Consider the following 14,660-nt stretch of genomic DNA (forward strand, 5'->3'; position numbering starts at 1 on the left):
CATCACTACAAAACTCTCCTCATGGAACAGGGCCGTGCTTTAATCACCATGTTTCCATTATGTTTTACATTCACGGCGACTGGTTGAGCTGCCGCTTTTTGTGCTTTGAGGGAGACCTTTCCACACAATGCCAGAAAAAAAGCAGCAGCATAATATGTCTCCTTTAAAGATGAACCGTTGGCTGCGGTCAGTGCTAGCGTCACACAGCACGGGTGAAAACACAGTTAGTGTGGGGGAAACCACTCCAGAAACCAGGGCTGAGGGGTCAAATGGAGGTCAGCTGGGGGGCAAATGAAATCTTCAAGTCCACCCTCGAGTTCTGGGCTAAAAGTGGTAAATATACCGGATAATTCAGACGGGTGGAAATAATAAATAAAGCCGTCTCAGGAGCATAGTGATCATGGCAACAAAGAATTCAAATTAGTTTCGGTGGACGTTTCTGCTAATGAACACAAGATCCAAAAATGATTCAAAGATGCGCGAGTGGCTGAGCAAGTTTCTGATGAGAGGACACCATTGTTACATGGTAAAAAGCTAAGCCAAGCTCCTCGAAAGCTTCATCGCTTTTTTTATCAGGTCAGTTTTGCTGCATTTCATTTATTTGAAGCTCATTTACAATTCGATGATGACGACGAGGATGACTTGCTCCAACACTAGTAGCCCAGAACTTGAACTTGGAGACCGACTCCTTTGAAGCACTGTCAGATGAAAGCAGAAGGATGGAGGGGGGAGAATGGGAGGGGTTACGCCTGATGGGTGGGGGACAGGGGATACCTCGATGGCCAGTTGATGAGCGAGTGGGTTTCGCCCTCAGCGTCTGTCTGCATCAGCCAATCAGAGCTCAGCTTGGACCCTGCACTGTAGTGTGAAGAGCCAATGGCAGACTTGTGTGAACCCAGGCTATGGCCCTTTTTATTATTATTTTTTTAAATAAATTTATTTACAGCAGGTACAACTTGTAGTTACCCTCAGTCAACAAGTATCAAGTCAAACTTTGATAGTAGATTGGGCTCCAAAATACTCATAATAATACATTTCATTCATTATAGAATTTGATAAATGTCTAAATTGGCAGATTACTAAAGTACCACTTCAAATGCTGAAATATAAAAATGCATTTTTTATATTAAACAGGTCATTTTAGGGTTAAGCCCTTAAGCGCGGTCTGTTCCCTATATCAGTGTGTGTGTGTGTGTGTGTGGGGGGGGGTGTCATAAATGATATTGTTTAAACAAAAATGGTTAAAGATCACCGAATATGAATGTGAAGGGAGTACATGTACATAAACATACATGTGTTTGGAATGAATGCTCATTGCCCGTTATTTTCATGTTGATACATTTCTGGGGCCACAGTTTTGGACTCGTCCTGACTGCAGCATGCGAAGGGGGGGTGGGGGGGCAAGGAAAAAAGGGTGGGAACCTCTGCCCTATATGACCGCAGCAGGAGCTTGGCTCATTCCGGCAGTAAGTCGGACCTGGTTCCAGTGCGTATTGGTTTCCATCAGGGCTGCCCTTTGGCACCGCTTCTGTTCATTACTTTTACGGGCAGAATTTTTAGGCGCAGCCATGGACCGGAGGGGGTCCACTTTGGGAAACTCAGGATCTCATCTCTGCAGAAGAAAGTCCTGGGTTTGATTCCGACCTGGATAGGGCCGTTCTGTGTGGAGTTTGCATGTTCTCCCCGTGTCTTCATAGGTTTCCTCTGGGTACTCCGGTTTTCCTTACCACTAAAATATGTACAATAGGTTCCCCTCTGGAGCCCTGACTCCCCTGAAAAAGAGATTCTTAATCTCTGTGGGATTTTCCTGGTTAAACAAAGATCAAATAAACTATTTGAAGACCGCCCCCTTCATTTGCATTTGCTGTGAGCGAACAGAATTAAGTAGTGGCACTTTAATAATTATTTGCCATTATGGAGATATATTTACTAATGGATTATTTTTGTGTTTATTTATTGATTTATTTTGACTTATTTGGAGCACAGTATATTTATTCCGACAATCACTTATATAATCACTTACTTTAATGAGTCTGGTCTGGTGGTGGTGGGCCTTCCCGTTCCCTGTGCGAGTACTTTTGTCCAGTTTGAACTTGGTGACACTAATTTATGTCTTTGTTTTTTAGAAGCCAACCATAACTTTGTTCACTCATTAATCCAGGTCTTGTTAGCGTGCATTCGTCTAGAGTTGACAGGTAGACTGTGGTATTGTATGACAAATCTAACCCTAGGGACCATAAAGTGGGTTTATAAAAATGGTTGTGCAGTTGCATTGCAGTTTTCTGTAACTCAAGCCCATTTCTTGTTAGAAGAAGAAAAAGAAGAAGAAGAAGAATAACAACAAAGCTGCAATGGATGAGTGAGAAACCACATCCACGATTACCTAATCCAGTGTTTCTAAAGCCTTTTACACAAATTACCTTCTAGAAGAAATATTTGGCTTTCTGAGAACTACCAGATCCAAACCAAGTCTTTAACAGGGCCAAACCATGAATTAAAAGGTTCTGCACATTTCTACTTCTCCACAGCGAACAACACGTACTACATTTGGCAGCTAGTTCAGAAAAGTGAAACAGAAAAGGTTAAAACTTGCATACCCCTGTCTGCTGAGGACGCTGTGGGCCGGCTGCTCAATGAAGATGTCTCCAGGAGTGGCTGCGTGTTTAGGGGAGGACAGGGAGGGGTGGTGGGTGAGGCCTAGGGAGTTGGTCAGGCTGGGCTCTGCAGGGGGCGCTGTGCTGAGTGTCACTTCCATGTACGCGGAGGTCTGCTCCATAGGGGCTTTACGACGCTGGTTCTCAAGGTTCAGAAGCCTCTCCCGCTCAGAGGTGTCCACTCGGGTTAGTCTGTCCCACTCATAGTCCACTCGGGTCAGTCTGTCCCGCTCAGAGGACTCCACTCGGGTCAGTCTGTCCCGCTCAGAGGAGTCCACTCGGGTCAGTCTGTCCCGCTCAGAGGAGTCCACTCGGGTCAGTCTGTCCCACTCAGAGGAGTCCACTCGGGTCAGTCTGTCCCACTCAGAGGAGTCAACTCGGGTCAGTCTGTCCCGCTCAGAGGAATCCACTCGGGTCAGTCTGTCCCGCTCAGAGGAGTCCACTCGGGTCAGTCTGTCCCGCTCAGAGGAGTCCACTCGGGTTAGTCTGTCCTGCTCAGAGGAGTCCACTCGGGTCAGTGTGGGCTCTGTGAAAGTAATGCAATCAGAAAGAAAAACATTACATTTCTGCAAAACTTATCGGACAAGCATGTGTCGGACAAGCATGTGTCGGACAAGCGTGTGTCGGACAAGCGTGTGTCGGACAAGCGTGTGTCGGACAAGCGTGTGTCGGACAAGCGTGTGTCGGACAAGCGTGTGTCGGACAAGCGTGTGTCGGACAAGCGTGTGTCGGACAAGCGTGTGTCGGACAAGCGCGTGTCGGACAAGCGCGTGTCGGACAAGCGCGTGTCGGACAAGCGCGTGTCGGACAAGCGCGTGTCGGACAAGCGCGTGTCGGACAAGCATGTGTCGGACAAGCATGTGTCGGACAAACATGTGTCGGACAAGCATGTGTCGGACAAGCATGTGTCGGACAAGCATGTGTCGGACAAGCATGTGTCGGACAAGCATGTGTCGGACAAGCATGTGTCGGACAAGCATGTGTCGGACAAACATGTGTCGGACAAGCATGTGTCGGACAAACATGTGTCGGACAAGCATGTGTCGGACAAACATGTGTCGGACAAGCATGTGTCGGACAAGCATGTGTCGGACAAGCATGTGTCAGACAAGCATGTGTCGGACAAGCATGTGTCGGACAAGCATGTGTCGGACAAGCATGTGTCGGACAAGCATGTGTCGGACAAGCATGTGTCGGACAAGCATGTGTCGGACAAGCATGTGTCGGACAAGCATGTGTCGGACAAGCATGTGTCGGACAAGCGCGTGTCGGACAAGCATGTGTCGGACAAGCGCGTGCCCGTCCAGTGCATGTTGGTCGGTGGTGACTTTATTAAAGCCCTGAAGGATTGCTTTACATTTGTTCCTTGCCCTATTTTTAAAAAAAATAGACATGGGAGGATTGAGATGTGGCTTTCCAAACTCCAAAGCATCAAAAGATCCATTATGAACAGCTATTTTATTATTTCTGTTGTTAAAAAAAAAAAAAAAAACCCTGTCTGAACAGATGTCACGTTTGCACAGCAAGTTGTGAAGGAGGAGCTCTTCCTAACCTACTCTGGACACCTGTTCTTTTTTCTTACCTAATGATAGTGTCACAGAGAAAAACGCATTTGTCTGCAAGAGGACAGACTTTATTCAACCTTCCTAAAGAAGCGGCCACTCGCCAGAAGATGGAATTTCTCTCCGGGATTCAGCGACTCTCACAGTGTCTGTGACCGTCTCTTGATGGATGTTTGGTGAACCTTGGCCAGAACCAAAGTGGATTATAACCTGTAACCAACGCGAGTCCCCTAATGTAAACACACGATGTTAGCATGTGTGTTAGCGTGTGTGTTAGCACGCTAGTTAGCGTGTGTATTGTGAAGTAACTTCACTTATTGCTGTGATATTAATATTTCTTTTACTGTTAATATTGAATGGGCGGAGAGAGGGGGCGGAGTTAACTGAAAGTGTCACACACTAATAAAGTTTTTTAACCCTTGTGTCGCCTTCGCGGGTCTTTTTGACCCGCTGTCATGTTCCGGGCATTTGGATGCAAGGTGACACAAGGGGGCGCTCTTCCAACCTTCTCAGTGTAAATGTGAGTTGACTTTCTTCAGAGTGAGACTTTAGGTCAGACACCATGAGTGACAGTAACATGAGGCTAAATACAGTGAGCTCTTTGTTTCCAGTACAAAGTCTGAGGCCTCATTGCTCTTCAGTCACAGACTGAGAAGTGAAGAAGGAAGTCACGGAGCTTCTGCTTTAGACAGAACTTCAGACTCTGCTGCATGTAAGAGTCATATCATTTTCTGAAACTCAAATATGTAGTAAAAACATAATATATGGAAAATTATTATTACAATTACAAAAAGAAAAACATTTGAAAATCCTGTATCTAATCAAAAAATTAGTTTTTTTAAATTTACTCTCATTATAAAAAACAAAGAAAAAAACTAAGCCAGGTCATTTGTATCTGCTGTAGAGTCATGTTTGACCCAGTTCCTCTGAGTCGTGGTGCAGCAGGACTGATGTGGACAGATGTTACTGAAAAAGCTCATGAGGTTCATTTCTTCAACAGTTTCTATAGTAACTATTTTCTCCAAAGTAAAAGTAGATCTACCACAGTCCTGTCCACATCAGTCATGGTCCACCAGGACCCACCACGACTCAGAGGAACTGGGACAAACATGACTTTACAGCAGATACTAATGGTTAGGGTTTGTTTGGGTTTTATTTTTTAGAATGAGAGTAAATAAAATAAAAAAGTAATTTTTTGATTAGATACAGGATTTTCAAATATTTTTTCTTTTTGTAATTGTAATAACTATTTTCCATATATTATGTTTTTACTACAGATTTGAGTTTCAGAATATGATCAATCAATCAATCTTTGTAAAGCGCTTTTCATACCGAAAGGTATCACAAAGTGCTTTACAGATTACAACATTTGATATGATATGCAGATGACATGCAGATGAAGTCTGAAGTTCTGTCTAAAGCAGAATCTCCGTGACTTCCTTCTTCACTTCTCAGTCTGCGACTGAAGAGCAATGAGGCCTCAGCCTTTTTACTGGAAACAAAGAGCTCACTGTATTTAGCCTCATGTTACTGTCACTCGTGGTGTCTGACCTAAAGTCTAAGTCTGAAGAAAGTCAACTCACGTTTACACTGAGAAGGTTGGAAGAGCGCCCCCTTGTGTCACCTTGCATCTAAATGCCCGGAACATAACAGCGGGTCAAAAAGACCCGCGAAGGCGACACGAGGGTTAATTCATTATTTACGGCACAAACAGTTCCGCAATGCACTACTTTTTATGTGAATGATGTGGAGACCACCTATGGACACCCCAATGTAGTGCTCTGACATGGACCACACTATTGATACGATGATAATCTGAATGTCAGAGGCTGAGAAGGATAAATGTCAGACGGGAAACTGTGCATTTCCTGTCTAATACATAAACCTGAAGTTGATTGTTGAGAGAACATGGCCACTGCCGCACAGCCCTGAACAGTAATCAAGGACGAGTGCAAGGAGAGTCTAAGGACGGGGACACCCACGTCGCTCATCGCCACCTGCTGCTAATTATTTGGACATCATGTTTGCCTGGATACTTCATTATTCACGTATTGTTCTTTTTATTGCCTTAAAGCTCTATGAGGCAACTCCTGTTGTGATGTTGGGCTGTACAAAACCATTGATTGATTGATTGATTAATCCCACCTGGGAGTGTGTGGCTGAGCTGGGGGGCGGTGCGTCCTGCCTGGGGGCTGGTGGGGGTTGGTTGGCTGGGTCTCTCCTCTCTCCGGCGGCTGTAGCGGGATGTATAGTCCGTCTCAGTATCCAGGTCCAGGGAGATGCCGTAGCGCTCTGCCAGCTGCCTCCTCCTCTCGGCCTTGTATCGGGCGATGCGCTGGGCCTTGGACTCCAGCTCGGGACCCGCAGAGGGAGCGTGCAACGGGGCTGACAGGGGCTGGGCCTGGGACCGATCAGACGGCTGCAGGCCATCCTGATCCTGGCTGTACCGCTGCAAAGTCACTGACAGAACGGGGAACAGAAGACGGGTATGGTCAGGCTTTTAAAACACAATATCGGACTATATGCAAAACAGTGAGAATGGAGTGAAACACTACCCCAGGTACTGTATGTTTTTGACAAGGGGATAACAATAGAACATGGTTTAAAGCTTTTTTTTTTTTTCATTATGTGTCCACTTTAAAAGGGACACCACGTAACATTTTAGATTATACTGTTGCCATCAGTAAAAAACATGCTCCTAATGGACCAGCTCCAGACATTACTGCAGTGGGTAATCAAAGAATGGATTTGGATGAGGACCTAACCTTTAAATCTCGAATTCTGCTAACTTTAGTCGACATCTCCATGGAGACGAGTTGGAGACGTCCCCACTCCCGGTAAAGTTATAGTCATGTCTTAGGAGAGTTGAGCCGCTCACAGCAAAAGCACGTTTGTTTTTATTGGGTAAAATTCTACGCAGTGTGGCTTTAACATAAACTGCAGTGTGGGAAGGCCTTGACTGCACTGTCTTCAGGGAGGAGCCTGCAGAGTGTACAGGTTAGCACAGTGAATGAAGCTGTTCTTCAGTCAGCTGGACCTGTCAGTAGGCTGACCTCGCTCTGCTGCACCCTGCAGTCACAAACCTCTTGACACCCACCAGTTGTTTTATGTCATGTTAGTTCAAAATTTAGATGCAACACTTCAGCCAAAATTCTCCTGGTTGGCCATAATTTAGTAGGAAACTTGTATGTATTTTATTGCTTTACTTCAGTAACCAATGGAAACAGATGTAGATCAAGACACAGGCTACAAAGATCCAAAGTTACCTAAAGGGCCTATCTCACTGGAGGAGACCTTTGTGGCAGTCGCAGCGACCTCAATGCGACTCGGATTGCTTGCAGGCTCACTAAATTATGTCACCGCGACATCTCTGGGTCTCTCTCAGTTGCGGAGAGGTCTCCCTGACTAAGATCTCCGTGGTGTCCGTCAGGTCTCTGAGACATTGCAGGGATGTCACTGAAACGTCTCACAAGTTGGGGACAACAAAAAAGACTGGAAAAGTCTCTGCGCAGTCTCCGCCGATATTGAAAATGTTAGTTTCCTCTGTGCCCCCGTACACTCTCCTTATCTCCAGGGGACGTCACAAAGGGCCTATCTCACCAGCCTGGTCACAGAGGTGTCTCTAACTACCTTCGGTTCACCACACTGCCCCTCACCTGCACTGTGCTCCCGGGGCGCTGAACCCCTGCTGTAGCGGGACGTCTCCTCCGATGTCCTGGTGTGGTGGAGCGTGTCCTCTGGGGCGCTGCTGACCCTGGAGGTCCTGATGTAGTGAGGAGTGTCCTCTGGCGGGTCGGCAGACATGCCGATGTGTCCGGGAGTGTCCTCTGATATCCTCATGTAGCGCGGCGTGTCCTCTGGAGCCTTGCTGTAGTGCGTGGTGCCGTCAGACGTCCGGGTGTAGCGGGGGCTGTCCTCGGAGCTGCGGGTGTAGCGGGGCGTGTCCTCCTCCAGCAGCCTGTGGGCCACCAGGTTGGGCAGCAGGGCGGGGGGCACCTCCACACTCTCGATCCCCTCCAGCCGCCGGGCGATTCGCTCCTTCCTGCAACACAGCGCAAAGATTCTCACTCTCAGACTTGGCACGTGAGGAAACATTCACGTGAATGAGCCCGTACCTGTTCATGTCCCAGTCACTGACACTCGTGTGGATCCCTTCAAAGCGTTTCCTCAGCTCGGAAACTACACCACCACAAAGAAACAGATTGTAATTAGCTGTGCAGAACCAAGACGACTTTTTCATTTATTATAAAACCTAGCCACATCCACAGCCAGCAGCAGGAGGAGCCGTAAGTCACACTGACGCAGAGGAATGCAGCAGATGCAGCCAGTGTGCAGGAGGCTGGAGACTTTTGGACACCAACACACCTCTTACACAACTCCCTAAAGTCCTGGGAAACAGCACTGCTAACATTCAAAGAGTTCAATCCACAATATCAGGGGCAGGCCATTTAGAAAACGATCCCCATAAGCGATGTTCTGGATGTAGCTTTTCCGGAATTGAATCTATCGTTCGCCAAAACAGCCGGGTCGTCCTCAGGATAAACCACAGACCAACCCACACCGGGACGCCTCCCTTAGACGCGCCGTTTCTTCAGTCCAATTCAAGCCAGTCAGTCCACTTTATTGTGCACATGCAGAGATCAGAGGCTGACCTTTAGGCAGAGCGGCAAGTACACTGACGTCGATATCCGTGAGGCTCCTGACCACCGCCTCCTTCTCCTCACAGCCGAACTCTCGATGGAAGCTGAGGGACAGACAACAGAGTGTGTGAGAAACACCTGGCTGCGGACAAGGGACAACACGCTACCATCATTGTTTTTAACGTTTTTACTAAATCGGAAATAAAGATAATCAAAGAGTTTATTCGTAATTCTGTTTAAGCTAAATTACAAAAAAAACTAAATCACTAAATCAGAAAAAGTTTGATATTTAGATCTGTAAGTCAGGCACACATGTGGGACAGCCCAGAGTCCAGGCAGGTGTTGCAGGTAAAGCCCCTCCCATACTCTTCTAGAACTGAGTGAGTTTGCATTGAGATACATGGAGTTAAATACATTCAGACAGGTCTACTACAAGTGCCCAGTCACCCTCCTTGGTGCAAATGTGTGTAATAACATTGGTAAACAACAAATTTGGTATTTTGGGAGCTGATTTAGGACCATTTTAATGTGCTGAATGTAAAATCACAGTCAGCTGTGCTTACAAACGAGCGTGTGTTGGTGATGATTTATAAACGTGATATACAGGCAAGGCCAGTTTATTTATACCGCACATTTCACATACAAGGCAACTCACAACACGAAGATATGCAAGATTACAATCAGGCTAAAGGGACTATACAGTTTAAAAATTTTAAAATTCAGTATTTTCCTCCCCTACATGTTCCAGCCATGTCCTAATGTGTAGAATGAGCTCTGACCTGAATTGTCACTTAAAAAGGTGTTAATTCGGGTCCGAAGTGCCGTCATGCACGAGCTTAATATAGAAGGTGCAGTTACACATATGACCTGAGGTGGCAGTAGTGAGTATAAAATGGTAAACTTGCATCTAGCCCCTTTAAAGTTAAGGCAAAGTACATACACAAAAACATCAAGACATGGGAAATACACAGTACACAAGGTCACGTGTTGTACTCTCGAGCGGGGGGGGCGGGAGTTGAGAAAAGGTCATGAACACAGATGCAGAAGGATTTGGGCGTGGTTAGGGAGGGTGTGTGCAGTTATTTGCATAATCCTAGAAATGAATGTGTTTATTAGCCAAACAGCCTCATCCCTTATCTGGTTCAGCTCCGTGACTTGGCACTTTTATTATTTATACACAAGAGTACTTCTTAGAAATGCCAAAAAATATGACAAATGTAGTGTAAAGTGGCCCCTAGGCTGGGGCTGGTTTTAACAGAAAGACAGAAAAATCGAAATCGTGATTGGAAAAAAATCTATGTAGCACAAAACCCAGATTTCACTCAGATACTGGATGTCATGTTCACGTTCCTTGTTGCCAAAATCTTCTAAATCAGTTAAAAACGTTACAAACCGAACTAACATAGATCTAAATTTGGAAAATGACGGATGAAAATGACGGTAGACCTCAGTGATGTAGCTTCTTTATATCGTGGCTGCTTTGACACGGTTCGCATCAGCTAATATCGCAAAAAAAATAACATTTGGTGATTAACTGTTCAGACCGAAATGTGATTGAGTAGTGAAGATGTGCACAGTAAAATGATAGTCTTGTTGAGAGGGAAAAGGGTAGCGGTCAGCCATTTCACCTCAGAGCCCTCTTCTGCAGCAGTCTGTGGTTGCCAAGTCTGATGTGTGGATCACTGCCAAGACCTGCACCGAAGAAAAAACAAAACAAAAAAACAAAAACATTTAGCCTCGACCTTCAAGAAAGAAATTCAATCAGCTGCTGCGAGTTTATTACATTATACAGCTCAGTGCCAATGGCTGTGGGCCCTGGAGGGTATTTCACTTTCATTTTTGTCATACAGGAAAAGCAAAATAACCAGATGAAAAGAGCATAAACTAATCCATAAACGGAGTCAACTCTCCTCAACCTTTTGGACAGCTTCACAGAGTTTAGCCCTGACTCTGGGACCAGCAGGAGATCACTCCAGATCCAGATGGTTGTGATGTTCCCTCATATTTTGCAGTCCTAGTGTTGGATATTGAGGCTTTTTCATTTGGGAAGTTCATCTCCATTCACTTGTTTAGTATGAAGCAGTAAATATGTGAGCGTCACGGCTGAACAAGCCTGACCTCAGTGCCCTCTCTGTCCTGGACCTCTGCTGAGGTACAGTAAGAGAATTCCTGCTCTCTGAGACACACATAATGAGGCCGTAAACTCAGCAGGCCGCGGGTAAACAAGGAACAACATTATGTCACGGCACCTTGGCAACTCTGTAGAAACTACAGTCACACTGGGAAACTGGGAAGCCCACCACCATGAAGTAATAAGGAGAAGGTCACTGCGGTAGCCAAGGCTGCCCCGGGGCAAACCCTTTAATTTCAAATATTTGTCACATTAAATGATACCAGTCTGGGATCAGAAAAAAGTTTAGGTTCTACTGGTGTCAAAAAATGAAAGCATCCGAAGCAGGGACCGACAAAAAATAACTTGGTTGTTTCAGCTCAATTATACATTTCCTCCAATATATGTTTGTCCCATTCTTTTAAACGCAATTAGTCTTATTTTTGCCCTAATTTCTTCTCGTTTTCCCAATTATTTGGCCTAATTTTTTTTACCAGTACTAATGTTTTCCATATTTCCCCCCATTTTTCCCCCCAATTGATTCCTTATTTTTGCCACAATTTCTCCATTGTTCAACACACATTAGACAAGAACCCAAGATTGAACATTTGCAGATCTTCCACTCATTATTGTTCTGTTTTCTGGTTCTAGATGACAAATATTTTAGTATAGGCATTGTTCATGTATCCGTATCAAAAAAACAAGTATTGTTAAAGTACCGGTATCAAGAAAAAATGTACCGGTGCCCAGCCCTACTCCTGCTGCAGTCACTATTCACCCCAGACTCAGTTTGAACCTCAGCGCCAGCTTCAAGCGGCAGGAAGACACTCCCGCACAGACACACACTCACACAGAGATCACTCCCATCCAGAGCCTTGTAGTGAAGCGGTCGTGGCCGAGTCTGTCAGCGCTACAGGCATGTGCAGACCTGTCCACGCAGACCAACTGGATTAGCAGAGTCTTGGATTAGACTAAAGTGTGTCACTGACAAAGTTGCCTCACACACACACACACACACACACACACACACACACACACACCGGTGTCACTGCGGGGGCTTTAGGCTGTGGACAGATGGGACACCCCCACACACCTCACAACTCTACATTGTCAATAATGGAGTTCCCACAAACTGCAACAGGTAGCATTCTATCCCAATGGTTCTGAACTCAACATCCATTTTAAACCCATCACAAATCACAGTTTTTGGCAATACTGCTATAAAATGTAAGCTAAAAGAGAACCTTAAACCAGGAGTTATTGTCTTACTCCACAGTAGGCGCAGGAGCCTTTTGCAGTTCCTGGTGCTTTGACACACCAGCCCCCCTTTCGTCAGGGGAGAACTGAGACTGGGTCAGCAAGCTCCTCTTTGCTTTGTCTGCATCACGAAAAGAAGCGACATAACGCTGTGAATCCTTGTTTTCTGTAAACTCCTAAAGCTGCTCATTGCACACTCATCTATTTAGGATTTTCTGTGATGAAAAGTGCGATCTGGAGCCTACACATGCTACTAGGTTTGTTTGATGACGTCACTGAGCCCCTGCGCCTCTGTCCGGCGACTGTCGGAACACAAGCCGAGGAGACGGGGGTTCAGGACCTGTTCCCGTGAACCGCTTGATGCGAAATCGCCGACCGTGGCTGAGGACTGGTGCAGAGGTCAGGTCCCACATTGGACCTTTGGACTGTGATTGCCATAAGTGTCAACACTCAGTAGATAGGCAACTGTACACATGCCACTACCCTGCAGATGTTCAGACGCATTCATCAGCAACGTGCCGCCGCATGCAATGTTTGACCGTCAAAGCACTAGATCAAGATCAAGCATCGATGAAATGATCTCAAATCAAAATTAATGCAACATTGAGTAACCTCTGAAGAAGCCCACAAGCGGGACACGTACCAAGAGTCTTCTGAAGATCACCTAGAATCGGACGTGTGTGTATTCTGTCAGTCGTCCAGGAATTTTGTTTGACCGTGCAGAGAGATTAAGGTTAAGGTTAATCTTAATCTTACTTGGGACCTTACAGGAAGACCCCACTCGGACCCCAATCGGGAAACTGATGTATGTGAAAGTGCATATGCAGACAACCCTAAAGTCAACGCAGGCACTGGGACCAGGCTTTGCAGAGGCAGCGGCAAGTCACAGCTCAAACACTCCATTTTTAATGCCATGTTTCATTTCAGAAGATTTATAAAACATGTTTCATTAGTTTCGAGCCATTGGTGCAACCCAAGGAGACCTTTGTGCAGTGAACATTGAAGAAAACTTTCCTAGTCATTGCTTTGGGTGCGTGCCCTCCCTCACCTCTGCCCCGACACTACGCCCTTACCTTGGCCACACAACTTCACATGGCTCAGGTAGCTGGAAATCCACGGGTTCTGATACATTTTGCCGAGGAATTCCGCAACGGGACAGACGCAGAGGTGATGCAGCCGGAAAAGCGGTTTGTCAGCGCCCCGAGTGCAGAGGAAAGGAGGAGGGAGGGGAGCAAAGCAAAGGCAGGAGTCCCCCCTCAGCCGCAGTGCTCTCTCTCAGCAGCCAAGTCCCGTGTACAGTCCCAGGCTATGTGCTAAAGGCTAATCACAGCAACAACCAAACTGTGGGGCTAAAAGCTGCTAAGTCCTGGCTAAGCTCATTATCCGAACGAGGCCCCGTCCCGAGCGGAGAGAGGTGCAGGGAGAGGAGGAGTGTCCCGCGGAGCTGCTGCTGCTGCTGCTGTCCCCTGTACCCGCTGCACGCACTCTGGAGAGGGGATGCCAGGGGTGCAGAGGAGAGAGAGACGAGGAGGAGGAGGAGGAGGAGGAGGAGGAGGAGGAGGAGAGGGCTTCAGAGTCTGTCGGCCAGATGAGAAATTCCACTCATCTCAGCCCAGAGGAGGAGCACAGGGAGCGGGACAGAGGCAGAGGGAGGGGCCCGGCACATGACACGCCAGGCAGTTACCAACTTTTTACTGTTACCTCACTGCTGTCAGGAGCAGAGAGGCGCATTTCAAGCTCAACCGTCCCACAAACTGCTACATTTAACTTTGGGAGCTTTTAAAGGGGAGACGCTGCAGGTGAATGGGAAAAAACACATTCATTATGGGGGGTCAATTACCAAGTCTTTTCTCATGTCAAGTTTTTTTTTCACTCATGCGTCATTACACTTTTTATGCAGTTTTGAACACCCACATACTATATTTTAATGCTAGAAATGAGATGCAGAAAAAAAGATCAACACATACTGTATTTCATTTAGGATTTTCAAACATTTCCTCAGAGAAGAGAGAATTGGACAAAACAGGCAACATATTAGCAGAAGAATGTGCTCAATTTCAGCCAAAACTGCACCTGAAACTGTTTTAGACTTAGATTTAATGCCAGTTTGAATCCAGTGTAATGCTTTTTAATAGAGGTCGACCAATATAGGTTTTTTTTTTTAAGCCAATGCCGATTTTTGTGGATTTTTATTGGCCAATGCCGATGTGCTCGGCCGATATTTTTGGCCAATTTTTTCATTTTTCCAAATGTCTGGTCTATAATCAAAACAAATACTTGGCAGTGGCCTATTATTTTAGGTGATTCAGTCATAGTTTCTGTCCCAGCTTTGAATATTTCCGTTAGCATTAGCATGCTGCCGTTAGCATTAGCCTACTGTTGCTAGTCGTTGCATTTTGCATGGCAATAAATATATAATTGTGGAGGTTAAAACTAA

At 46.1% G+C, this 14,660-nt stretch overlaps 1 protein-coding gene across 4 annotated transcripts in view; it reads right to left on the reverse strand.

Moving 5' to 3' along the window:
• Positions 1-13,816, reverse strand: part of svila (supervillin a) — a 54,378-nt gene extending 40,562 nt beyond the window's left edge. The window contains exons 1-8 of one of the 4 annotated variants that reach the window (XM_079575881.1): positions 13,297-13,816; positions 10,485-10,548; positions 8,869-8,960; positions 8,332-8,395; positions 7,873-8,258; positions 6,362-6,676; positions 2,598-3,180; positions 775-858 (exon numbers count right to left, since the gene is read on the reverse strand). In XM_079575881.1, coding sequence (XP_079432007.1) covers positions 775-858; positions 2,598-3,180; positions 6,362-6,676; positions 7,873-8,258; positions 8,332-8,395; positions 8,869-8,960; positions 10,485-10,548; positions 13,297-13,354 — 1,646 coding nt within the window. In that variant the 5' untranslated portion in view covers positions 13,355-13,816. The remainder of the gene's footprint in view (positions 1-774; positions 859-2,597; positions 3,181-6,361; positions 6,677-7,872; positions 8,259-8,331; positions 8,396-8,868; positions 8,961-10,484; positions 10,549-13,296) is intronic. The other 3 variants (XM_079575882.1, XM_079575883.1, XM_079575884.1) reach the window with 3 other exon arrangements.
• Between the last annotated feature and the right edge of the window lie 844 nt (positions 13,817-14,660).

The sequence above is a fragment of the Gobius niger genome (assembly GCF_951799975.1).
Source record: "Gobius niger genome assembly, chromosome: 18".
Classification (NCBI taxonomy): Eukaryota; Metazoa; Chordata; class Actinopteri; order Gobiiformes; family Gobiidae; genus Gobius; species Gobius niger.